Here is a 25,361-nt window from a genome sequence, read left to right on the forward strand (position 1 = left end):
ACTAACTACCCTGCAACGCCTTCCCAACCAACCCCCTCGCCCTCTCCGACATGTCGATCCGCAATGCCAGCTCCCGCCCAGGGTCCGACATCTTCGCCCACGTCTTGCGCAGAATCCCCAGCACCTTTTCCTCCTCGTACTGCTTCTCCCGCTCAAAGTCCTCGAACTGGTCATCCAGAAACACAAGACATGCCACATCCTCGAGGACCTGCGTGTCGGGGTCGCCACCGCGCAGCCCCTCCTTGCGCACCAGCGCGCCCACCCGCGCCGCCTCGTCCTCCGCATAGCCGGCCTCCCGACACATCGCCTCCACCAGCTCAGCCTGGCGCTTCTGCAGGTGGCTGCGCCAGGCGTGGTAGCCGACCTTGGTGGCCGGGAAGCTGCCGCGCGGCACCTCCCAGCGCCTGAGGTGCTGGGCGCGGATGGCGAGCCGGAGGAGCTCCGAGGCGGAAGGGTCGCGCTGCGTCAGGTACTTGGTCATCTTGTTGGCGTAGTGGAGCTCGTAGGGGATTGCGGTCGTGGATGATGGCGGGGTGATGGTGTTGGGGTCTTCGGCGTGGGCGGCGTCGATGAGCTGCAGGGCCTTGGTGAATTTGTCCATGGTGAAGGCGAGGGCTCTTGTGGGAGGCGATGCGCAGGTGGGTGTACTCCTCGAATATGGGCTGGGCTTGGCTTGGGGAAGAAGGTGAGTGAGCGCCCTGGAGGTGGAAGAGATACGGATGCAGCGATGATCGGAAATGTCTGGCCGGCGACTGGTCGGTCCCGCTGTTATCGGCTGCCCCACGTTGTCTATCATCACGTCGCTCGAACGACGGTGATCTACTTGCTCAAGCAATGCGTATAGGTATCGTCCTATTCATCTAACCGGTGGTAGTATAGCACAGCATGCTTCATCATGCTCTTCCTGTAGTGCGGAAAACAAGAGTACATCCCGTCGTCGCCAATATCAAGACCCTGGTAAACTCGACGGGAAACAGACATATCAAGTGCAGAAAGAACCGCGAACATTACAACAATGGTGAAAAGACCTGGGACCTGTTCTTCCAGGCAATCAATGAAACCCGTCCAGCTGGTTGTTGCTCCTCCAAACGCCGCCCAATCGATGTAAAAGCCGGGTATATCCAGCACCGTGATGCAACCAAAAAAAAGAAAGGGAGAAAAATGTACGGAGAATAACAGATAAGGCGAGGACATAGCCATCGGAGTAATCAGACGATCGGCATCATCTGCTGTGCTCTCCGGACTAGCCTCTTTTTCTTTTCAATCCAGAAACCCCATGCACGAAAAAATTCGAGCCGAAGAAAAGGGAAAACGAGTAAAAAGGCAAGCGGCTTTTCATCCTCCAAAGCTCAAAGCTCCATCTGCTCACCTCGCCCCGATCCCATACATACCCACCCCGTAGCTTCCGCCCCTGTCGGGCAGAGGAGTCGATATTTTGGACGAATGATCCTTAAAATCCAAGCCGTCAGTAAGGGAAAGACAGAACATCGTTTGTCCCGACTATCACCCTACCTTCTTTCGTTTCTTCTTGCCAATCCCTTCACCATTAGAGTAGAATGCGCCGTCATCATCGTCATCTGCGTAGCCTTCGCCGTACCCGACGAAACTGTTATCATCGTAATGTCGCTTGCGGCCTCGGCTGGGTCGAGTCCGCTCTGGATCTGGTGCAACGGGCGTTCCGTTCGGCGCCCCGGGAATCCGAGGACCATTGGGAGGCGCAGCGGGCTTTTTAGTGCCTTCGCCACTGCCTGCATGTTTGGAGGGCTTTTCGTGACCCAGGACGTCCTCCCAGTAGTCGTTGTTCGGAACCATTCCTGGCTCCATCTTCATGGCTTTCAACTGAAGGTTATACAGGGTCGAGTCAATATCAGCAACCTTGATTTCCTTCCCATACACCTTCTGGTTTTGCCATTCATCCTCCGGCCACATAGTCATGTGTCGCAGGCCACCGGATTTGTTAGGATCGTTCTTCACGGGCTTGTTCCTACCCGCGAGCCCCAGACCCTTCAGCTTGCCTTCGTACGACTTCCTGAGTCGGTTGATCTTCTCTCCCGTGACCGGATCCATTCTTGCGACTGATTTCGCAACCGAGCCGAGCCCGTAAAGCGAGATCAGATCCAAAGCCGGGTCTGGTCCTGTTGCAGAATAGGCTGTGGATATTAGGGCACAGTGTTAACAAATCTCAACCCCAGAAGACATGGAACAAAGTGCATTTCATGGAAGGCAATGGCCGAAGCCAGAGGGATCAGCCTTGGGAAGAAGCTCTTACAGTTTTTGCAAAGATGGAACGGAGACGAAAACTCCTTCTGCAGAGAATCTAGACTCAACTGATGCTGGGACGAAGTCACCGCTTCCTGATCGATGTCCATAGCACCGTCATATGTCGGTCCGTTGGCGAAGCCGTGGGATCCAGTTCCCACGCCCAATCCACCCAGCTGCCGGTCATGATTTGTTGGCCTTTGATCGGCCTGGCGCATTGACGTATCTGTCGGCGCCGTCGACGCGGGGCCTACATCTGGCCCGAGGGTTTTGTTATCTGTGTTCTCGGAATCATCTGTTGAGGTGGCCCCGGCAAAGTGGCCGCTCACGCTGCTGGCGGGCGTGGGGAACGAATTCGTCATACCTACTGCCGGCTGCTGTGAGGCTTGTGCGGACATGGGGGCGGAGGATGGAGGGGATGAAAGGTTCGCGGGCTGTGACGTCGCCTGGCTGGGGGATGTCTGTGAGGATGCGAAATTGGAGGCATAGTTCTGAGCGCTGACCGACATCAACGGAGGCGATGTCGGCGTCTGCGGTGTCGGTTCGGAGGAGGGGAAGGAGGAGCGATTTTCTTTGAGCAATCCGGCGGCCGGGGACGACGGTGAAGGAGGCGCTTCTCGGAGTGACGCCGAAGAGGTGCGATCAGACATGGGAGAGGCAAGGCAAGGGTCAGGGGAGGGTGATGGCGGAAACCCGACCGATCCAGAGTCCCGTAGGCCGATGGTAGGCGATCTACCACGGAGATGCTTGTCTCTCAGGAAGGCACGCCAAGATAGATCTGGGTTGGGGGATGAGGGTGGCTCAGGCGGCGAGCAGGACGTTCGACGACCGTCTCAGAAGTCACGCATTCCAATGAGTCGCAGTCTGAGTTCCACCGGGGCGATGAAATGGGGAGGTTTCGACGAAGCGAGGCAAAAGAGCGGACGGTGATGGCCAGGAGGGAGGGATGGGAGAGTGGTTGAGGTTGGCAAGAGAGCGATGGATGGAAAGCCCTTTGGTCCGCACTGGAGGAGAAACGGATGGAGATGTTGGATGACGGCAAGAGGACCCGGCACGTGACCGGATCCGGGTAATCTTACGCCGCGTATTGTCGTTACCGCTCCAAGAGCGGCATCGGGACAAAGAGTTGTTTGTGAGACATGAAATGTGGAACAGATGTATTTCTTCCTGCTCCTGGGGTTCCTTTCACGACCCACTCACTGCGGGCAGATGACAATCTTTTGTCGATATTACTACCGTATAAGCCGGTATCGCTCTGTATAGAGTTGTCGTCTTCAACGTCTGCTGCAGTCGCCACTCCTGCAGAATCCCATGGATACTCTCTCTTAGCTAAAACTTTCTCCTGATGCGGAGGATTTTGAACTATGATTAACCTTTACTAGACTACTTGCAGGTATACGGAAAGCACAGGCTCTTTGAACTCCGAGCGTACGTCCCTCATAACTTCCAGCGGAGTACTAACGCCAGGGGGGGTATATAGTTCGAATTCACAATGGGATCAGCCAATGCAACGCCACTCATTGAAGAATTGTACAGATCACCCCAAGACCGCATCACGACTGATAAAATGTCTCCGATTCCCGCACAAGCTGCGCGGAAACATCTGGGAGATTTTCCTCTAGGGTTTCCATCAACTCCATTTGTTCTTGCTGGCTCAGCGTTCTTCCTCGCTCCGGAGGGATCGGGAACGCTTCGTTAAAGTATTGAGAATATTGGTCGCTCATGATATCCATCCACCCGACAGGGTCGGCCGTCGCATCCACATAAGCCAAATGGCCTGCAGTGGTGGATGCGAGGCTAAAATTTGGATCCCACCCCGGTAATCCTGGCACGACGGAAGGGAAAGGGTTGCTGTACGGCGCGACGGGGTCGATTCGGTTGTCGGGTCGAGAGACAGCTGGCGCATCATGGGGTTGGGTAGTAAATGGGGTCGGGGTAGCATTTTGGGAGGCGGCAGGTTTGGTTGAATTCAATTGGGGATCCCATGCGGCATACTGGGCAGGCTTGAGTGGCTCAGCTAGCGGTGAGGAGTGTACAAAGGTATAGTTCGGATCCGCTGAATGCCCTCTCGAATATGTCCCAGAAGACAAACTCTCTGGAATTGACGTGTTGCCGGCTCTCATATTCTGCGATGAAGTGGTGGTACTTGCGGGACTAGACATGGAAGGTGGTGTCACAACATCCTGAGAGGAGGTTGGACTTGGGTGATTAGAAGGAGATTGGACAACAAACGATTCCTCGCTGTTGTACGCTTTGAGGCAGGCGGTGACAAGCTGTCGATAGAGGAGGAGAGCAGATTGGACCCCAGGCCACCTTTCCGCAGCACGCCTGATAGCCTCCAAGGCGATGTTGAGATGACCCTGCACCTCCGTTATGGGATGTTCCTTTCGAACATCTGGGTATGACAGGGACCAGAGGATGGTGTTCAGAGCCATGAAAAGCGACTGAGTAAAGATCCATGTCAGGTCCACCAATTTCTCGTCGATTTGTCTAAGGTGCATAGCAACATTGTAGATGGATGCGTCATAACATTTTCGGGCGGCGTTGACGGAAGGCTCTGGCACCTGGGGGGAGGGTCGAAAGAGGAAAACTATCATTGTATTTCTTCTGCCCTGGAACCTACAGGTCATTCTTAGCGGCCACAGTCAACTTGGGGCGGGAACGAAAGCTCTTACCACATCTCACTTAAACCACTATCGTGCGCCTTCTTGGGACAAGATGTAACCCAATTCTCCAGCTTATCTAGCATCTGCGAGAACCAAGGGTCTTGATCGTCAATCGGCGCCTCACGCTTATTCAGATAGAGTGTCCGTCGTATCTCCAGCTGGAGTAATCGCATCTTCAGAAAGTGGACTGCTAAACACTTTCGCAGAATCGGTTTTCCTCCCGGCAGGATTCCATCTCGAGTGATGTACCTGTCATCCACCAGCTCGAAAAAGTTGACATTGACATGATCGTGGGAAACGGAATAGCAACTAGGCCGCCCAAGGCTATGGGAAAGGCCCAGTTCCATCGAGGTCACAATCCAAAAGAGCCGCCTCCGCATATCGATCTCCAAGGGATCCAATTCTTCTCCATTGGGGCCTTTCGTGATTGTTTTTTCTTCACTCAACCCTATATCTTGACATAACTTGCTGGCCATTCCGACCACCCAGTATGCTGCGGTCCTTGTAGGGGTCAGCATAGAATACTGCCCGATGAGGACTAGAGACTGTAAGGAATTTAGATCCATTCGACGCAGAGTAGCTTCGAGATATGGCAAAGCTGCCAGATAATGCCCATCGGCCAAGACAGCGTAGTACGGGTCCATCTTTTGCATACTGATGGCGATGACCATGCGGAGCTGGAAGTTTTTACACGGATCGTCGGAGCCATTGAATACATCCTCAACATCTTGACGGAACGAAGGCTCATGCAAGGTTGGGAGCATTGCTTGCACTACATACAGTCAGTCAACCAGGTGGGCAAAAAGGGGAAAAGAGGTAAGGATTACCCTTGACCATGAAAATATCCACCAGCTTCGCTGTGGTAGCCCTTGGCGGCAGTTCATGCTGGAGATTGGGGCTGAAGATCGGATAAACTTTCGACGTTGGCTTGGTGCTCTCCAATTGAAAGGCTTGCTTGATCTCTTGGGCAGTCAACTCGGGCACGACGTCTTTGATGCTCTTGGAGTCTGTATTCTGTTTGGCCATTTCCATCACCAATCGAGTAATTGCGATGCCACTGGAGGAGCCTAGAAACCTCGCCTCATCGTTTTCTTTAAATCGAATGCGACCCGGACCACGGACCATGAGTTCTGCATCCGCAGCGTGTTGGAAGTCCTTTTCGACATCTCCGAGTTCTTTTTCCAGCCGACGAGCTTTGTCGCGCAAGGCAACGATGTATGACCGAGGTATAGTGCTTTTTCGGGCTGAATCAAAGTAGACACACTTCGCATTGCTACGTTCGCAAGGGGTGCACTTGGGAATGCCGGGATCGCATCTAGACTTGCGCTATCAAGACGTTCAGCGAGAACATCCGGATCAAAGGGGGAGGGGGTAGGTGGAGGCGAGAACCCACCTGTCTGCACCTGGTGCAAGCGGTCAAGGTGTGTGCGATTCTGCCATCGGGGGTCGAGTCTGATTCGGGAGACGTTTTGGGAGAGGGTTTGTTCCAAGGGTTTGTGAAATGTGGCCGGTTGGCCTCTGAGGTAGTCTGACTCGCCATTGCGACCTTACCATTCGAGCCGGACGAATGGTTATTTGAGGCGAGCGGAGCTATCATGCACGACGATCTGTTGAATGCGACGACAGTTTCGGGGCTTTCGTTTCGTTCCCTCCTCCTTCCAAGTCGGTTTTGGAGAAGGAAAAGCGCACACAATTGTCGGGTAGTGAAAGAAAACCAGCCGTATTCGACATATTCAAGCTCGACGTCCGTTCCAACGAGGCTTGACCGTGGGGGAAGGTAGGCGATAGGAATCGTAACACCTGGCAGGGAGCATGGGGCAAGCGAACGCGAATCAGGCGTGCATGGGTAGAGGGAAGGAGTTGAGGATGGGAAATGCGTTCAGGTGGGTCAGGCCAGGAGAACTGAACTGATATTCTACACGCGACGTGCAGATCGACAAGAGGCCACGGTCTCGATGGGGGAAGGAATCTGGATATCGATATCGGAGAAAGGAGGAGGGGAGGGGAATGAAGTGGAAGGGAGTAAACTAGGTGTAGTAATAGTAATACGCAGTGGGAGCGAGTGAGAAGACGCGCGAATCTTGGGAGACCTCGGCCTAGTCCCACTTCGGATCGACAAGCGCAAACGCGCCAAACCGGACGATTGAAGGAACCAGTCCGTCACGCCCTCCAGGAAGGTGGTAAGGTAGTTGAGTAGGTATTATTGTGTGGAAGGATGACGAACCGGGGGGTTACGGGACGCCACAGACACCGTTGAGGAACAAGAAGACAAGGATGGACCTTTGGGTAAGTGGGAGCGATGATCGCCCGTTGAGCCGACCATGGATGGTGGATCAAAGGATCCGGATCTCATCCATGGAAGGTGGGAGGTGAAGCCGATGTGAAGTGCATGGAGGTCCTTATGCCGGGATTCTCCTGTATCGATGTTCTTTTCTCTACAGGCCACATTGGATTCTGGTGGTACTCGGCGAAGTTTAGTATCTCGACAACCTTGAGGATCTAACGGTTTCTATCCGTGCTGAGGTTTATCACCGATCACATGTCCATATCATGTCACATTTGATACACGCTGTGCGCGATACTAGGTCCAGTACTTTTTTACGCAAAATCCACCTTCCATCTTGTCTTCTCCTCAATCAACACGATCAAATTCCGCTGACCTCGAGATATACGGCGTAGAATGATAATAAAGGAAGAGCGTCTCAGGAGGTCGAGCACATCGAGTAACGGGATTACCGAGTGCCCAGGTGGGGTGGGAAGAAAAGCTCAGGCAGAGAATAACCGTATTTGGTGGAGTATTTCCAACATTACCGTACCTTACCAAGATATCCGGTAACTTAATCGAACCATCAATCCATCATTGTCATCGGCATCATCATCACCACCATCTCCTCCTCCACCAACCTCACTGGCGTCGTTCGCGGCCGACACCCATTCCTCTTCCACCTAACTTCCGATACGTGTTCCTTTCAGCCACCTCGGCTGACTTTCTACTCTTTTCGGCCTTGGAAAACCCCCTGGAAATCTGGACGTGGTCGGTTACTTCCATCCTATCCAACAACTCCCTCACCCCTCTTGAACCCTGAAGGTCCGACTCCCATTGGGCCTTGAGCAATATCTCAGACGGCCACAATTACGCCAACTGTCTGTACTCTTAGGGGTTACTCTGGGTACTGTTTCAGGAAGCCTAACAAGATAAAGGCATTGGCTCTGGTATCCTGCCTTGTCGAACTCCGTAAATCACTCAGCCGGTATCTATTCCCGCCGAGAGGTAATCAGAGCAAAGAGGAACTTGGTCCGCCAAGTTGCTGCCATCCTGGGGAGAACTTGATCGCCTATTTTCTCTACTTTTGCCGTGCCGTTCCATTTCCCCTTTTGCCGAATATTTTGGGCGCAAATTCACTTGGTGGCGGTCATTTTAGCACCCCAGTGAGTGCCCAGACCAAGAGTTCACCCGAGATTGGCAATGGCTAAGCAGTAGGGAGGGAAGAAGAGGCTTATCCCTTTATGTTCACATCACCCCTGGCTCTCTGACAGCCCAGGACGACCGTGTAGGACCGAAATCTTCTATCCTCGCTCCCCCCGGCAGCAGTGATTGACCGGTGGCAAATACCTTGGACGTTCCCATCGTTTATATGGTGCTTCATATCCACGCACCAGTGGATTGTGCCAGCAGAGGTAATTAGCACTATCTGGGTTTGGATATCCAACCTTGTCCGGTTACTTTTTGACAAACCAAGTAAGCCATCTCTTCCTCCGTTTACGCGCATTGTGTCCGACCAACGGTGTTGCCGAAGGCCAAAATACATCACCAGTCAATGTCTTCCTTCTATTAAACCCTCGGAGTTCTTCGTATTTCCCTGTCCAGTTTTGTTTGTAAACCTTGTCTACCAATGTCCAAAGATGCTGACGACGGACCCCAGGTGATATGCTCCCGTGAAATGGCGAGCAACTCTTTCTTGGACAAGCCGCTGCTCAAAGTCAGCCGTCCAGTGGCTGCATGCTCAAGATGTCGAACGGCTAAAATCAAGTGCGACGGTAAACTTCCCGCTTGTTCGGCATGTGAAAGAGTAGGAAAGGCCAACACTTGTTCTGGAGCCAGCGATGAGTTCGCTAGGGGCAAGGAAAGGAGCTACGTTGCTTCCCTGGAAGGCTATTGTGAGAGACTCGAGAAAAGAATCGCAGAACTTCGTCGCCGTAAAGAGTCTTTGGCAGCCGACGGGGCTGGGTTTGTCCGGGAGAGTTCGATTACCTCGAATTCTTCGGATTCTGCTTCTCATACACACCGCAAGGAAGTTTCTGACATTGACGACCTTGTTGGAGACTTTGGCTTCCTGTCCGTCCCATTTTCCTCTACTCTTCCGAGACCTTTGCTGACAGCTTTAGGTCTGTCAATGCCACCTCGAGGGACTTCCATGGCATTTCGTCCAGCGCTTCGTTTGCAAACCTACTCCTGTCCCTCTCCATGACAAAGCCGCTCCTCCCATCCTCGTCGACTCTGCCCCCTCGCCATGAAATCACGCTCCTTCTACAGCACTACTTTGACTATCTTTACCCGCAACTCCCCTTCTTCAGTGAAACGAGCTTTTGGACCTCGGTGGATATCATCTACCAAAGCGGTGGCCGTTTCGCAAAACCTACTGACCATTGGTTCTTGCGAATGGTATTAGCCATTGCTTCGGCGTCGACGTCTTATCGGATTGGGGACCAAAATTACCGGCGGGCACTCTCTTTTGTTTCCGGAGCGTTGCAGTATGCCGAAGACGTACTCCGTCCTGGATCTGTCACGGGCATCCAAACGATTATACTCCTTGCCCAGTACTCTTTCCTAGATCCTACGCACTTTCGTCCGTGGTATCTTGTCGGGATGGCCGTCCGAGTTATGCTAGATCTAGGCTTTCATCAAGATCCCCCGTCTGAAGACCTCCCATCCCAGGAACGTTTAGACATGCGTCGGCGAGTCTTCCACTGTGTTTATTATCTGGACAGGTATGTTTCACGCCAGTGGTCGGCCTTCGTCACGTCACTAATTGACTCCTAGGGGTGTGAGTACCGCATTGGAACGCACTTTTTCACTGTCAGACGAGTCTGTCAACGTCGCTTTACCGTCCAAATCGAGTCGAGTGTCCAATCCGGTCTTCTTACATTCTTCTGATCCAGCCTGGCACCTGGTCAAGATTCGACAGATCTTATCCACCGCGTACCAGAAGAAATATATCCATGGTTATGACGCCTCGTTGCAATCGCCTACGTCTACCTGGCGGCTGTGCGCTAAGGCTCAGGAGTGGTTTAACACCATACCGAGGGAGTCATCGGTCTTTTTCCCTATCTTATGCAGGCTTGAACTACTTTACACTATCGTTATCATTCTATCTCCTACGGGTTCTCCAGCGACCTCGTGTGATTACGATAAGGTCTTGCTGTTTGACCATTGCATACATTTCATCGATGAAGTTTACCAAATCCTGCGAGCTCCTGATCTGTTGGTGTTCCTGACGTCCATTGATATCCAACGGGTATTCCAAGTTGGTCAGCGACTCCTTGATTTGCTTCGCCACGACTATGATGTTGTTCTCAATCCGTCAGAGCCGGAATTGCCTCCCGTGCCACCGGATGTCCCAAGTCCACCTGCTTTATCCCCTGAAGACCGTATAAATTGTCATGGTCGGGCCATTGACTGTGTGGCCCATACAAAGAACCTCCTCGTTTTCGGGGTGGAGAGATGGCAGTTAAAAGACCTCTTCCAGGCATTCCAGGACGAATCCGCCGACATCAACGATCGATTGACGCAACCACCGGTTCCTTACTTTATAGGAGATGAGCCCTATTTCGGTGGACAGGCTGCTCCGGTTTTAGCCCCAGGAAGCGGATACGTGAACTATGATTTTGGACAATTTGGCTCTTGGGAAGCGTGAACTTGCATGTTATACATAGATACGCATATATATATTTATGAACCGGAATATCCACCTTAGACCTGTCGCACGTGTTGTGATCGGCAGTCTTCTGATTCCGCAATACAGCAGAATTTTCAGCTGTAGATCGAGTGGGATACCTCTATCTGCTCCGTACAGCCTACCCCATCGTGCGAAGGAGCACCGACCGGGTAATTTCCGTCCGAACATGATTGACGCTCCACTGCAACCCACACGCTATCGATCGGACTCCATACTCCATACCCCATGTGCAATGGCGCTGCGTGGCGCAGCAGCCCAAGATCGCCACAGTGGCTCCCTGTTCACCTGCCCATCTCGAACGAAAACGTCACCGGAAAAGGTGAAGGAAGAGAGCAAGGCTGTCTTAAAACGGACTAGGAATCAATTCTCCTTGACGTCAAGCTGATGCGTCTTGTGGGTTTCACGCCGGTGGAGCCGATTGAGGAACAAACCAGGGGTCATCATCTATGACTGGGGAAGTCTTTGATCGATATCAAGCAGTATGGCGCCTCGACAATACCATCTGGGGTCGCTGGTGAGATTCCGGCTGACGACGAAGCGCCAAAACAACAGCAAATTCCACATAAATGGAAAAATGGGAAGAAAGTTTGCAGCGGATCTCGCGCCAAGCTTCCCAGGCTGAGGATTCCATGAAGATCCTCGATAGCTCAGGCTCGATCGTCTGGATTTGACTTCATGGATTGACTCTGGCCAACCCAGACTATCACCACGCCAGCCCAACAATGATCTCATGGCCGGGATGTCTGCAGCCAAATGTTCCCTGCCATACCATAATGCGGTGGACTTGGCCAGGGACACCACGAAAAGGTGACGTCAACCACCATAGGACAGGAACAAGTCGACTCGACCGAACTGCGTCCGGCTCTCTATCTCCCGTCTATTGCAACTTACTCTCCCTGATCGACGTGGGGACCCTCAAGCGATCGAATATTTAATCAATTCGGTGGTCCTGTGTTTACGACCAGAAGGCGTTGCCCACATTCCACATCCCCAGAGCCCTAAATTCCACTGATACCCCAGCGACGCGTCCCTTTCCGTTGCCCCCTTGCAAGCAGGACTCACACCGTGTCTCCCAATTTCTCCTCGTTTCCTCGGAGACTTATTCATCTCGACCGTTCTTTTTTCTCCGTTCCCTCTGGTCTATTGTCTGTTCTCTTCAGGTGACCTTCCTTGGGTCTCTTGTACAATATCATCTATATCCATCCCCACATATACTTGATACCTCATATACCCGTGCCCTGTTTTTTGCTTCTTTTTTCCTAGTGTTTTACTTGTCCCTTATTGAATCATGCCGTCCGGAGGTGTTGTAAACCGTCCCACCGACGTGAAGTTGAGGGATCAGGTTGGTCTTGCACTCGAGAGCGAGGGGAAGCACCTACTAACATCCATGGTCAATTCTAGGACATCAACAACAAGCTCCAACTCTACGGAATCTTCCAAGGTACGTAGCAATCCAAGCTCGTGAAGAAGGATGTATGGACTGACGCGACCGATCTGATAGCCTTCAAGAATGGCAAGCTCCCCTCGGTAAGTACAAGATCGTGGAATCGAGATCGTCCGGTCGTAGCATAGCTCACCAACGACTACGCACCACAGAACAAGCAATGCGACACAGCCTTGAATAGCGCGCTTCGTTCAAAGGCCCTCTCATCGCCATCGAAAGATCTGTCTGAGGAGGGACGCGCTCTTGTGGAGGATCTCCGAGACGTCATCGAAAATGCGAAGAAACTACTCATCAGCAAGAACGATGGCCAGCTGCTCCAGGAATTCATCTGGGAGGCGCAGACCGTATCCTCCGTCGAACTGCAGGGAAAGCCCGAGACTGGCGTGATAAAGGATTCCGCTCAACAGGACGGCAAGCAGGCTGTGGAGGGCCTTAAAACCCTGGGAACCCTGTTGATCACCAACGGCGAATTCCGCAAGATCTGTATGTTCTTCATGGCGCTTCCCTTCCCCCAGGAACCCGAAGTAACATCTCATATAGTGAATGATGCTTGGATTGTCGCGCGCGACATGGCCGGTGACGGCGCCCAAAAGGCCGCGAACAAGGTCCGCCCATCGGAGGACGAACTTTCGCAGGTGGACCAGCCGGCCCCGGAGAACACCTGGCACGAGAAGCCCGATTTCTCGAAGCAGAAGGAGCAGTTCACGTCGCGTTTCAAGAAAAGCAAGGAGAAGGTCCGCACCCATGTCCAATCTAATACGTTGCATCCTGACACTGACTGAATGCGAAGGCGAAGAAGGATACTGGGGACGTGGCTGACACCGCTGCGCAAGCCGCCACGGAGGGAGGAGTTGAAACCGCGTCCGACGTCGACGCCGGTGCTGCCGGGAGAGCAGGGACCGAACACGCCAAAGACAAGGTTTCTGGCGCCGTCCCTGAAGAAGCGAAGAGTCGTGCCCGCGAGCTGACCGATCGCACGAAGAACTACCTGTCGAAAAAGATGCCCCAGGAGCGTCGCGAGCAGGTCATCTGGCGGTTAAAGAAGATGGTGTTGGAGATTCAGGGCCATTCCGACTGTAAGTGAACCTCTCCTCTTGCGTGGTTATCTGGTCGTGGCTGATAGGATTTCGTTGCAGATCAGCAAGCTATCGGTACCCTCCTGGACCTTGTCGAGAAGTATGGCAGCACAGCCCGGGATACTTCGAAGCAGGGGACTGGTGCAGTGAAGGAATTCCGTAGCAATGACAAGATTAATACCATGGAGACCAACCTGCGTGTATGTCTACGCTCTTGCGTGTTGCAGATGGTCGTTCGGAATTAACATATCTGTAGGTTCTGATCGAACGTTTTGCCAACTACACTTCCCTGGATGGCTTGTTCGATGCTCTGGAGACTATTTACCGTGATGCGGATAAGGATCCTGAGCTGAAGGGCTGGTTCAAGAATCTCGACACGTTTATTCGGTATGTCATACGACTCGATATTTAGGCAGGACTATTCTAACAACTGCAGGAAAACGCTGCAAGAGCACGGCTATGTTATGCAAGATTCCTGGAACCGTGAATGGAACCAGTTGTCTGACCATGGACGGTACCTACTTCGCGACCGGTACAAGGACCACACCGATCGCATTTTGGATGAAATCCGTTTCATCGGCAAGCAGTTTGCCGAGGATCCGCTGAACAAGGCCTTCGGAGAGTCCATGGAGAAGCTGTTCAATGACCTGGGCCGTGATTCCAGCGGCAATGTCGCTTTCAAGAAACACCTTTTGCGCGACATCAGAGATGTCATCCTGCCTGCTACCTTTGAGAATGTTCGCTATGTTCCGGTTCCTCGCATCGAGGTTTCTGACCCTGTCGCTGACGTGGTGAGTAAATACCGTTAACGACCCCGCGCTACCCTGTTGCTGACAAGCTAGGTTGTCGAAAACATCGTTATTGAGAGTGACAATTTGATGCCAAACGTCGTGGAGTTTGGCAGCGATAATTACTTCCGCTGGGGTCGTAAGAAGATCAAGAGCAAGCGTGACAACAAGATCATGATTGCAGTGTCTGGAATCCAGGCGGACCTCCGAGGTGAGTCCAGACACGTCTGCATACAGTACCGTGCCCACTAACCTTCTCAGATGTGAGCTACTATATCAACAAGAAGAAGGGCTTCCCATCTTTGAAGGATACCGGTATCATGGACATCTTCCTCGGCGGCGAAGGCTTCGGCTTCAAGATCGCCGCCTCCACCGCGCACAAAGCGGACCGCCAGAACTTCATCAAGCTGGACAAGGTGGCCGTGAAGATCGACCACCTGGACATCAAACTGAAGAAGTCCAAGCACAAGGCGCTCTTCACCGTCTTCAAGCCCATGCTCTTCCGGGTCGTGCGCCCGGTTCTGCAGAACGTTCTCGAGCAGAAGATCCGTGAGTCCTTCGAGAAGGGTGACGCCTTCGCCCACGAAATCCACAGCGAGGTACAGCGTGCTAAGCGCGCCAGCCTCGAGGACCCAGCCGACGCACCCAACATCTACACGCGCTACCTCGACACGCTGCGCAAGAAGATGGCCGAGAACAAGAAGAAGGCGGCAGAGGTCGCCCAGCGCGACACCAAGGTACAGACCGCCACCACCCTGTACGAGTCGATGTTCCCCGAGATCCGTCTCCCTGGCGGCATTTCGACCAAGGCCACCGAGTACCGGGAGCTCGCGAAGCAGGGCGAGGCCTGGGAATGCCCACTCTTCTCACTTGGATCCGCAGGGGAGTCCACGGACATCCCGGCCCCTGGAACCATCACTCGTAAATCGCGTACCACCAGCCCCGTCGATAGCGGCCTTGCCGCCACCGATGGTCAGGTCACCAATGGCCGCACCGCTGCGACCAACGGCACTACGCATGTTGGTACCACCGGCGCAACCGCGACAAGTGGTCAGACCAAGGTTACTGATGGAGTGGATGGTGTCGCTCGGAATGGCAGCTTGAAGGCCACCCAGGACGGTGTTGCTCGGAACGGCAGCTTGAAGACATCCCAGGATGGTTTGGCTCGAAACGGCAGCTTGAAAGTCTCCCAGGATGGCCCTACCGTGCCCGGAACAGAGACGGCGTTTAACCCTCAGCACGCGTAGGGTGTAAGGACTCTTTGTTGTTCATCTGGTATGTTTAATATGTGATTCTGACTTGATATCCTGTTCTGTTTATGTGAACCGTTATGTTTTATGCTGGATTGCCGGGAGTATGTGATCTCATCTCTCTAATCTAATTAGGAGGCGGCGGCTCAGAAGTAATAATACTCATTCCAATGTATTGATTTCGAGACTAGATAACCGTAGCGTACCTAGCTTTTGTACGACCGTGACTAACTCATATAACCTCGTACAAAATGAAATCATTTGCTATTCATAATCTGCGTCTATAAACATCTATCGTACTGCTTTTTTGCCCTTTTGGATTTACATTTGGTTGAAGTACTTCTCCCATCCGAGTTCGCGCATTTTGGTGCCCTTTTGGTCCATGTTTTCCGTCCGGGCGTTCTCAGCGTAGGCCTCCACCTTGCGCTGAATGGCGGGATCAAAGGACCCCAGGATGCGAGCGGCCAGGAGGGCAGCATTCACGCTGTTGTTGATGCCGACAGTAGCGACAGGAACTCCTAAACCAAAATTGTTAGCATATCACCATCCATCAAGGCGTATGCGAATACCAAGAATACATACCTCTCGGCATCTGCACAATGCTGTACAGACTATCGACACCGTCCAGGGAGCTGCCCTTGACCGGCACACCGATGACGGGCAAAGCGGTGTGTGCCGCAGCCATACCAGGGAGGTGGGCGGCTCCACCAGCCGCGGCGATAATGACCTTAATGCCGCGGGCAGCGGCGCTGGCAGAGTACTCGGCCATGAAAGTAGGCGTACGGTGAGCGGAGGTGATATCCACGGCGGGCTCAATCCCGAAGTAGTCGCGGAGGAGCTTGAGACCGGGGACCAGGGTCTTGAGGTCACTGTCGGAGCCCATCATGACGGCGACGGCGGGAGCGGGCTTGGAGACGCCCGACTTCTGAGGCTTCGTCTTGACGTCGGTGCGCTGGGCGCGGATGTCGTCCACCACGTCGATCAGAGGCTGGATATGAGTCTCGGCTTCGTGCATAGTGGCGGCTGTAACAGTGATGTGGCCCATCTTGCGGCCGGGCTTAGCGGCGCCCTTACTGTACAGGTGGATGCTGGCGTTGGGGATGGAAAGGGCATGCTCGGCAGCCTTCAGGTGGGTGTCGGTGGCAGCGCCGCCGATGATGTTGAGCATGATGGACGGTTGGCGGAGTTCGAGGCTCTTGGCGGGGATGGGAAGGTCGAGGATGGCACGGATGTGGGCATCAAATTGCGAGAGAGGGCACCCTTCGATGGTGTAGTGGCCGGAGTTGTGGATGCGGCTGGCAATCTCGCACAGGAGAAGGCTGTTGTCCTCGAGAAGGAACATCTCCACACCGAAAACACCCTTGCCCTCGAAGGCGGAAACAGCCTTGCGGGCCATCTCTTGGGCCTTCTGGTTGATGGCTTCGGAGACGTTGCGCGCGGGGGCATAGACGAGCTTGCATATCGAGTCCTCCTGCACGGTCTCGACTGTAGGGTACGACAGGACTTCATCTTTGGTCTTGACAACCATGACGGCCAGTTCCTAAATTATCAGGTTAAACGCAGTCGTATTAGAGCTGGGACATATGCCCACCATTTTGAAGTAGGCCCATTTCTCAGCGTACAAGGGCCGGTCCTTCAGAGCCTCCAGGGCTTCAGGGATGTCGTCTTTGGACGAGACGCGGAAGTTCCCTAGATAATAGGAACAATGTTGGTACTATTCTGAAGGTGATATGTTCGTAAGTGAAACCTACCGCGTCCATCATACGCCATGGTCTTCGACTTCAACATCATAGGGTATCCAAGCTGCTCGCCGACCTTGGCCAGCTCCTCCGGAGTGTTCTCGGAGAGTTCGCGGTGCTCCGCCATGGGGATTCCATACTTCCGCAGATGCTCCTTCTGGTTGAATTTGTTCTGAATTGTCCGGATGGCTTGCCAGCTGGGCTCGACCTTGACTTCGGAGGCGATCTCCTCGAGCGCATAGGTATCGACGTGCTCAATTTCAGCGGTGATAACGTCGCAAGACTTGGCTAGTTGCCGGACAGCCTCGCGCTCCTTGAAGGAGCCCGTAATATGACCGTCGTGGTTGCTGATCTGTTTAGCGGGGGCGTTCTCCGCATCCAAGACATTGGCCTGGATGTTGAGGCGGTTGGCGGATTCGACCAGCATGCGGCCCAATTGGCCTCCGCCGAGGATTCCGACTTTGGGCGAATTCCACATGATGAATTGGTAGTGGTATGGGGGAGAGGTTGGTCGAGGGAGAGACGGGGTGGTGTCTTGGAGGAGAAGCGAGTCAATAGCCCCTCCTCCGTCTGGAAAATTCCCACCGCGATAACTGGCACGTGACCAGGCGATAAGCGGCTCCACCACTCCTACTTCTACTGCCGTCAACGCGCTCTTCCTCCTTCTCCAGACCCCATCTCGACCGCATCAGCATGTCTTTAGGTGAGTCGCTGCCCGCTTCACGACAATCGATGTCATGGCCAGCTTCGCATTGATCTTCCCTCCCATCGCCCATCTACACCAGCCCAACCAGCTTGGAGAAGCTACCTGAGGCTAATCCGACATCGCGTTATCAGATGAGGAAACCCTCGAGATGGTCGCCAATGGCGGCGTGATGGATTTGTATGTCGTCTTTCACCGAGTGGTCTTCCCTTCTGCCGCAATCCGGCACTGACGTTTCATTCTGTCCAGTGAGAAATGGCCTGGCATGGTCGAGCCCTTAATTGAACGGCTGGAATATGTACGCGCACGACACTCGTCAACGTCTTAGCACCTACAGCTCACAGCCTGACTAAATGACCGGAAATAGATCGTCTACAATGTCTTCCCCATGCCCGAAGTGCCCCCCGAGACAACAGCCGTCCCCATCTCCAACGAACAACAGCCGCAACAACAAGACGCCTCCTTTTCCAACCCTGTATCCTCCTTCCTGCAAGAACCCAACCCAATACCCCCCAGCAGCAACAAAGAAAACACCTCTCCAGTAGAATTGCAGACTCCCTCCCGACCTACCGCCTCATCTACGGTGGCACCGCCCCCATCGTCCTCCTTCGATCGCGTCCCGGACTCGCAGCCGCAATCCGACACGACAAACGGCGCAGGCCCCGAGCCAACCCTTCCCGCCCCGCTAATGCTCCTCTTCGACTCCACCAGATCAACCCTACGCTCCCTGTTCAGCACCAAACCACCGCACACTATCCAGCGCCTCGCGGAGCTGATCATCCGGCCGAACGCGCACTACCGCACGCTCCCCGCGTACCTGCGCGCCGTTGACAGAGTCGTCTCCGTCACCAGCAGCGCAGACGTGTTTCCGCTCCAGCCGCAGCCAGCGCAGCCGAACGGGGTCGCCCCCAACGGCGCAGAGTCCGGCAGCTTCATGCTCCCGGACCATGGCATGGGCGGCGATGAATCGCTGGGCGGCGCGCTCCTGACCCCAATCCCGTGGTTGAACAATGCTGCTTCACCGAGTGCCACTGCCGCCACCACCGGTGGCGTTGCCGAAGGTATGCACGCGCATGAGTCGTTCCGCTCGGGAGCTGCCGTGGCTGACCGTGACGCAGGGCTAGAGACCATGACCGCACAGCCCCTTGAGGAAATGGAACACTCCCCCCAGCAAGCACCGATCGTGCAAGCCCCGCCGCCGGCTGGCACAGTCGAGAACCAAGCGATGGAGGGTAGCAAGTCGCCTCCCGTCGAGGCCTCCGAGGATGTCCCGCATGCGCGTGGTCCGCAGATCATCGGGGTGGAGGATATGGGTCTCCAGGACGGACATGGGGTTGAGATGACCCTTTCCAATCCGGAGGAAGGTTCCGGTCAGCAACAGTCCGAGGAGGGCCAGCAGCCAGCCCCTAAGGAATCGGACGGTGATGGTGATATTCAGCTCGCCGGGGGACCGGCGGAAAGTAAATAGCATGGCGCTTCACTGGATAGCCGGAGTGGACGTGTTGATGTTTTCTTCATGAGTGATGATCCGAAGTATGACGTGTTCCTTCAGCCTTGGTAATGAGACAATGACCATAACGGACGTCTATCAGTTGAATGAAGCACAAATTATGAAACTTCATGTCGCGTGCACGTGTCTATCATGCAGGCTATCTCCATACTTGATAATTATACTGGGACAGCGCCCGCATCTGACTCTTAAGGACTCAGTTATGTGAGAACCTAGACTACCGAGATTTCCAAGTACATTAATAAAAGTGGAAAGAATAACCACATGATGCAAATCATAACACAAGACATGATATCATGTATATTGTGTGCAGCCTGGTTCTCGTGATGCGAGAACAGGACGTTGGGGTATATAGATTCAAACAGCCGGCTCCACGGTCTGCAGAGGCACATATCCATCGTCGGCAGTCGATCCGACAGCTCCCCTCCCCGTGATGAGCGACCACAATTTTGTACCGGAACGTCGAATCCAGTGCATAGCACCCCGACTCGAACCATATCCATTGACCGAGAGGGCAGCGCCCCACCAGCTCTTCTTAGAGCCATACATGCTCACATTGCCCATCTCGACCTCCTTCTCCAGTCGCTCGACGTCCATCCACCGCGGACGGTGCCAGAACTTGAGCAGCAAGCTGCTCACCACGACAGAGACGCTGGATGCAGCCATGGCTGCACCGGCGGCCATCGGAGGGAGCATGTAACCAAAGGGAAGGAAGAGACCCATTGCGAATGGCAGACCGATGACGTTGTACAGACATGCCCACATGAGGTTCATTTTGATCCGGTTGAAGACCGAGCGGGACAGCGCCAGGCTGGCCGGCACGCACAGGAGATCATCGGGGCGCATGATTACGATATCGGCAGCTTCCATGGCCACGTCTGTGCCGGATGCAAGAGCGATTCCAACGGAGGCGGTGGCTAGCGCGGGGGAATCATTGATTCCATCGCCGACCATGGCAACCCGGTCGCCTGATTCCTGGAGAGAAGAAATGATGGACTGCTTGTCGGAAGGCGAGACCGACGCATGGACGGCCTCGGTTGGGATGCCGACGGCCGTGGCGATGGACACAGCTGCAGCATGGGTGTCGCCTGTGATGAGGGAGGTGGACAATCCCATGCGGTGCAGTGCCGCAACGGCGGCGACTGCAGTGACCTTCACAGTGTCGCGCAGCATGATGGTGCCGGCGAATTGATTGTCGATTGCCACGTGGATTTGAGTGATACCCGCGACAGTCTTCGCGTTTGTAAGACCAGCCTCCTCGGAGTCTGCTGACTCGGGGAGCTTGACATCTCTCGACTGCAGAAAGGCGGCATTCCCGATAAGGACCCGATAGCGAATACGCTCTGCGCTGGAGGCTGGCTCAACCACAGCAGAGATACCTTTCCCGACACAGGCATCGAAATCACCCAAGCTACCAGGCAGCCCGCCTTCTCCAGGATGGCCCGATTCTTCTTTCGCGGCTGAGATGATGGCCCTGCCAATTGGATGTTCACTGTTCATCTCAGCGAGACCAACAATCAGCCACCAAAGCTTACGGCGCCATTCATTCGATGTCCAATGACGCTCCAGTTTGGCTTCGGCGACACTCATCTTTCCCGTGGTCAAAGTACCCGTCTTGTCAAATACCACATGGCTAATGCGGGTGGCACTTTCAAGGACAGCGCCGCCCTTGACGAGGATACCCTGTTGCGCCCCAACTCCCGTACCAACCATGACGGCTGTGGGGGTGCTGAGGCCCAAAGCACATGGACAAGCGAACACAATGACTGAAATGCAGAGTTTCAAGCATACCATGACCTTGCCACCGCTCCCTTCAGAGATAAATATCTTCGGAGGGTTGGGCAAGATATGGCTCATGAACATCCAGCCGAAAAAGGTGATCAGCCCCAGGCTGATGATGGCAGGAACAAAGTATCCCGCGACGACATCCGCCATGCGCTGGATAGGGGCTCGGCTGGTTTGTGCGTCCTGAACGAGCTTGACGATTTGGCTCAGTTGCGTGTCTTTGCCCGCTCGCGTCACCTTGAAGTCGATCGAGCTGGTCCCGTTCACTGTCCCCGCAATGACAACGCTGCCCTTAGCCTTGTGGATTGGCAAAGCTTCACCGGTGATCATGCTTTCGTCCACGTAGCTTTCGCCGCGGATCACAACACCATCGGCAGAGACTTTGTCGCCGGGGTGGAGGATGACGACGTCTCCCACCTGAATGAGTTCCGTTGGGATGATCTGATGTCCAGGACCGGATCGCTCTGCGGTTGAGGCTGATTTCTGCTCGACGGAAGGAGGCGCGGAGGTATTCCATTCCTCAGCTAGCTTCTCTGCCGCGATTGGGTCATCGTATATTGTAGTCATCGAAGGGGCCAGAGACATGAGTCGCGAGAGGGCAGCGGAGGTTTGGCCTTTGGCCCTGTTTTCCAACCAACGACCAAGGGTGATGAAAGTAATGAGCATTGTGCTTGTGTCGAATACTGTGCTCGGCCGTTTCGGTGATGCGGCAAAGAGAGACACCACCATGGTGAAGACGCTGTAAAAGAAGGCGGCCGACGTTCCCAGCATTACCAAGACGTCCATAGTTGGCGAGCGGTGCTTTAGTGATTTGTAGCTGGAGATGTAAAAACGTTTCCCGATACCAAACTGCACGGGAATGGTAAGGAGCAGACACGCGACATCCCCTAGATAGAGACCGGGGACTACCCGAACATTGCCAAAGTCGAGAATTGGGAGATACATAGGCAGTAGCATGTTAATAACAAACACCGGAACTGCAAATGAGAGAGAGAAGAAAAAGGCTCGTCTCCATTCGTGAACTTCTTTAGTCTTGGATAGCGATTCTAGTTGAGCATTAGTATCGTCAGAGTCTGCAAGAAGGGCATTATATCCAGCGGCTTCAATCGTCGTCACGAGTGAGCGGATCCCAATTACGGACGAATCAAAAGAGATGGTGATTTGTGAGGCGGCCATATTTACAACCGCAGAAGATACGCCCGGTTGAAGAAGCGATTCTTCTAGCGCGCTCGCCGAAGCCGCATTTCGCAGGCCGTGAAGATTCATGGTGACGCTACTTTGAGACTTGGAGATAGGCACCTGCGGTTCGGAGGAGACCACAGCGGCATCGAAGCCAGCAGCATCGATGAGGTCAATGATCTTCTGGGGGGCAAGAACTACCGGATCATGCGTGATTATCGCGCGTTCTGCGAGCAAACTGATGTTGAACTGCAACACACCGTCCACACCATTGAAGGCGCTCTGGACGCTTGCAGTACATGCGCCGCAGGTCATACCCTCAATGGATACTGTAGTCACCATATACTGCGGAGTAGAGGGAGTCGCCTCTTGCGGGTGGCGCGGGTCGGCCTGTTGTGTGGAAGTTTCCAACACCTTCGCGTCAAAGCCGCGATCCTCAATTATCTCCGCGATCTGACCAGGGGTGATGGCGGTGGCATCATGTTCGACAACGGCCCGTTCCGACAGCAAGGAGACGCTGACGGAGTGCACCCCAGCGACGTCTTTCAATCCTCCCTCGACCGCCGCGGTGCAGGCACAACAGGTCATACCCTCCACCGCCAGGGTGGTGGTGGAAACGGGCGACCCCTTATCATTATCAAGTTCCTTCCTTGCTTGGGCGGACGGCGTGTCGGTGGAAAGAATAGTCGCGTCGAATCCGGAGTCTTCAATGATCTCGGCGATTTTTTCGGGAGGCAGTAGGGAGGGATCGTGGTGGACGACGGCACGGTTCATCATCAAGCTCACGGAGACATCTCCGGCCCCATGGACATCTTTGAAAGCACCTTCCACGGCGGAGGTGCATGCGCCGCATGTCATTCCCTCGACATTGACCGTGGTGGTAGCCATGTGGGCCGGAGTGGAGGAGCGATGGTCGCCAGGCTCGCGACCATCGGCGGAGGCTGAAGCCGTCATCGCGGAGGGGAGATCTTCCCGGTATATTATTGCATAGGAACGAAGTTCTCGAGGCGAAAGATATAGGGGCGTGAGAGGAGGACTGTACGCAGTAGAGGTCGTTAAGAATTCTGTAAAATAGTACGTCAGCACGAATGGGTCGACCAAGAAAAGGACCCGTCGGAACGGAGGTGGACGGAAACACGGTGGATCACGGAGATTGATAAGACATACAGTAGTCTCCAGGGACATAATGACAGGAGAGACGATAGACAATAGACAGGTGGGCAGGAAACAAGGAGAGGAGAAGACGTACAGGTCAAGGGTGAGTGGAGGAAGAGGAGATTGCAAGATGAGGTGAGAATGTGCCACCGTCTGCAAGGAGATCACACCCTACGACTCTTGCAGGAAAACTGCTCCGGAATGATATGCCGTGCAACCAGCTGTACCACCTCGTCTGCTCTCATCCCACTGCCTGAACATGAGAGCCAATAGTCAGAATGAGCACCCACCGCAACTTCGCTCCTTACGCTGTAGATCTTATGTCATTTCGTCGAGGGATGGACCGGCCTGACTCCGAAACGTGGGGGGTTGGCTGAGGTTTCAAGTAGAGGGTCAGTAGAGGAGATATTGTAGTCAGCTAAAGGACTACTTCTTACTGGTACTGATCCTGATCCTGAATACCTAGTTACCTACTGTACTCTTCCTAATATTACTACTTAGGATGATTCTCCTGCATACTCCGTAGTATGGACTGTGTGGTGTTTGCATCCTCGCCAAACATCCCAATCGGGTAATCTGGATAGCATCATCACTTCATCCAACGACGACTTCTACTACCAACATCCCCAACCCTCCCATTCCTTCACCCCTTCCGACCCCCCAATGGACCAGGCACACACCAGGGCCATGGAGGCCCTACAACCATTCATCCACCTCGCGATCTCCAGCAACGCCCCGTCCCCCAAGTTCCTCTCCAACATCATCGCCAACGCAACCTCCAGTCCAAATACCTACGTCTTTGCTGAGCTCCTCGAGACCCCCGCCATCCAATCTCTGCGATCCACCGACACGCCCGCCGAATTTCAGGCCTACCTGACGCTTCTCGAGATATTCGCCTGGGGCACATGGAAGGACTACCAGTGTGAGCATCCCACCGATACCATCCCCCACGCCGCCATGTTAACACAACCCCCCTCCCAGCAACGCCAAACCTCCCCCAACTCACCCAGGAGCAGGCCCTCAAACTCCGGCTTCTCTCCCTCCTCTCCCTGGCCGCCACCACCAAGCCCCTCACCTATGAAACCCTCATGTCCGCCCTCTCCATCGCTGCCCCCTCCGAGCTCGAATCCCTCGTCACCACCGCTATCTACGCCTCGCTCATCACCGCTCGTCTCTCCCCCGCCTCCAACCCGCCCACCGTGAACGTCACCGCCGTCGCCCCGCTGCGCGACGTCAAGCCGCAGTCCCTCCCGACCATGATCGCCATCCTCACCCACTGGGAGTCCTCCTGTGGGTCTGTCATCGCCGACATCGAGACCGAAATCGCCACGATCAAAGCCACCGCCGCGAAACGTCGCGCCCACGAGAACGCCCGCTCCGTCCTGTTCCAGAAGTCCCTCGCCGAGGTCAGTACCACCCCCGGCCCCGAGACGCTGGGCGCCTCGAAACTGTACGGTCCCGGTGCTGCTGCGGCCGGCGCCGGTGGCTGGCAGCGTGGCCTCGGCGGCAACAAGCGCGAGTTCAATTCCGACGACTTCGACGATGGCGATGATGGGTACTGGGATAACGGCGCTGATGGGGGCTTGGATTTACGCATGGATATCGACGATGGGACGCGCCCATCGCGACATGCGAAGCGGGTTCTGGGGAAGAAGACGTAGCATTTTCCGCTTTTTGATTTTTTTTTTTCTTTTTTATTCTAATGATGATGGAACGGCTCTGGCTGCATTACGAATATCACCTTGTCCTTTTGGTCCCTCATCTAGTCGGGCTAGAACCGCTCAATATGGAATCACTTCTCCATGCTTCATAATAGACCTAAAAGCTTGGGATGATGGAAGAACGAAGGA

The 25,361-nt window shown here is 54.3% G+C and overlaps 10 protein-coding genes across 10 annotated transcripts; 4 read left to right on the top strand and 6 right to left on the bottom strand.

The window, feature by feature from the left end:
- Position 1: 1 nt before the first annotated feature.
- BDV59DRAFT_199073 (DUF4202 domain-containing protein) lies at positions 2-601 on the bottom strand (the record flags this gene model as incomplete). The annotated part of the gene is made up of 1 exon (XM_073693289.1): positions 2-601. The coding sequence occupies one exon, from the start codon at positions 599-601 to the stop codon at positions 2-4; it is 600 nt and encodes a 199-aa protein (XP_073551484.1).
- A 234-nt stretch (positions 602-835) lies between these two features.
- Positions 836-3,256, bottom strand: BDV59DRAFT_171320 (uncharacterized protein). Its single transcript, XM_073688553.1, has 3 exons — positions 2,270-3,256; positions 1,513-2,150; positions 836-1,449 (listed from the first exon to the last, which is right to left on the bottom strand). Exons 1-3 carry the CDS (start codon positions 2,907-2,909, stop codon positions 1,366-1,368), a joined length of 1,362 nt encoding a protein of 453 aa, XP_073551485.1. The 5' UTR covers positions 2,910-3,256; the 3' UTR covers positions 836-1,365.
- A 556-nt stretch (positions 3,257-3,812) lies between these two features.
- Positions 3,813-6,465, bottom strand: BDV59DRAFT_191207 (putative C6 transcription factor; the record flags this gene model as incomplete). The annotated part of the gene is made up of 4 exons (XM_073691864.1): positions 3,813-4,878; positions 4,935-5,697; positions 5,753-6,251; positions 6,319-6,465. 4 exons carry the CDS (start codon positions 6,463-6,465, stop codon positions 3,813-3,815), a joined length of 2,475 nt encoding a protein of 824 aa, XP_073551486.1.
- A 1,953-nt stretch (positions 6,466-8,418) lies between these two features.
- On the top strand, positions 8,419-10,910 carry BDV59DRAFT_171331 (Zn(II)2Cys6 transcription factor). The gene is made up of 5 exons (XM_073688554.1): positions 8,419-8,603; positions 8,670-8,797; positions 8,849-9,261; positions 9,312-9,914; positions 9,967-10,910. Exons 3-5 carry the CDS (start codon positions 8,867-8,869, stop codon positions 10,838-10,840), a joined length of 1,872 nt encoding a protein of 623 aa, XP_073551487.1. The 5' UTR covers positions 8,419-8,603; positions 8,670-8,797; positions 8,849-8,866; the 3' UTR covers positions 10,841-10,910.
- BDV59DRAFT_171332 (uncharacterized protein) lies at positions 10,911-11,759 on the bottom strand. The gene has a single exon (XM_073688555.1). The coding sequence runs from the start codon at positions 11,612-11,614 to the stop codon at positions 11,327-11,329; it is 288 nt and encodes a 95-aa protein (XP_073551488.1). The 5' UTR covers positions 11,615-11,759; the 3' UTR covers positions 10,911-11,326.
- BDV59DRAFT_171334 (uncharacterized protein) lies at positions 11,760-15,626 on the top strand. The gene is made up of 11 exons (XM_073688556.1): positions 11,760-12,224; positions 12,284-12,323; positions 12,384-12,409; positions 12,479-12,809; positions 12,867-13,060; positions 13,117-13,402; positions 13,463-13,602; positions 13,659-13,789; positions 13,839-14,193; positions 14,245-14,401; positions 14,452-15,626. Exons 1-11 carry the CDS (start codon positions 12,171-12,173, stop codon positions 15,435-15,437), a joined length of 2,700 nt encoding a protein of 899 aa, XP_073551489.1. The 5' UTR covers positions 11,760-12,170; the 3' UTR covers positions 15,438-15,626.
- On the bottom strand, positions 15,607-17,712 carry BDV59DRAFT_171337 (phosphoribosylaminoimidazole carboxylase ADE2). Its single transcript, XM_073688557.1, has 4 exons — positions 17,192-17,712; positions 17,032-17,129; positions 16,023-16,980; positions 15,607-15,958 (listed from the first exon to the last, which is right to left on the bottom strand). The coding sequence occupies exons 1-4, from the start codon at positions 17,655-17,657 to the stop codon at positions 15,762-15,764; spliced, it is 1,719 nt and encodes a 572-aa protein (XP_073551490.1). The 5' UTR covers positions 17,658-17,712; the 3' UTR covers positions 15,607-15,761.
- Positions 17,713-17,859: 147 nt separating this feature from the next.
- Positions 17,860-19,550, top strand: BDV59DRAFT_112683 (uncharacterized protein). Its single transcript, XM_073686635.1, has 4 exons — positions 17,860-18,062; positions 18,132-18,180; positions 18,250-18,943; positions 19,001-19,550. The coding sequence occupies exons 1-4, from the start codon at positions 18,034-18,036 to the stop codon at positions 19,348-19,350; spliced, it is 1,122 nt and encodes a 373-aa protein (XP_073551491.1). The 5' UTR covers positions 17,860-18,033; the 3' UTR covers positions 19,351-19,550.
- ctpA (Cu(2+)-transporting P-type ATPase CCC2) lies at positions 19,550-23,623 on the bottom strand. Its single transcript, XM_073686636.1, has 2 exons — positions 23,524-23,623; positions 19,550-23,420 (listed from the first exon to the last, which is right to left on the bottom strand). The coding sequence occupies exon 2, from the start codon at positions 23,308-23,310 to the stop codon at positions 19,750-19,752; it is 3,561 nt and encodes a 1,186-aa protein (XP_073551492.1). The 5' UTR covers positions 23,311-23,420; positions 23,524-23,623; the 3' UTR covers positions 19,550-19,749.
- A 133-nt stretch (positions 23,624-23,756) lies between these two features.
- BDV59DRAFT_171346 (uncharacterized protein) lies at positions 23,757-25,282 on the top strand. Its single transcript, XM_073688558.1, has 3 exons — positions 23,757-23,950; positions 24,013-24,433; positions 24,493-25,282. Exons 2-3 carry the CDS (start codon positions 24,175-24,177, stop codon positions 25,170-25,172), a joined length of 939 nt encoding a protein of 312 aa, XP_073551493.1. The 5' UTR covers positions 23,757-23,950; positions 24,013-24,174; the 3' UTR covers positions 25,173-25,282.
- The last annotated feature ends 79 nt before the right edge of the window (positions 25,283-25,361 follow it).

Source organism: Aspergillus ambiguus, assembly GCF_047715705.1.
Source record: "Aspergillus ambiguus strain CBS 117.58 unplaced genomic scaffold BDV59scaffold_4, whole genome shotgun sequence".
In the NCBI taxonomy this organism is placed as follows: Eukaryota; Fungi; Ascomycota; class Eurotiomycetes; order Eurotiales; family Aspergillaceae; genus Aspergillus; species Aspergillus ambiguus.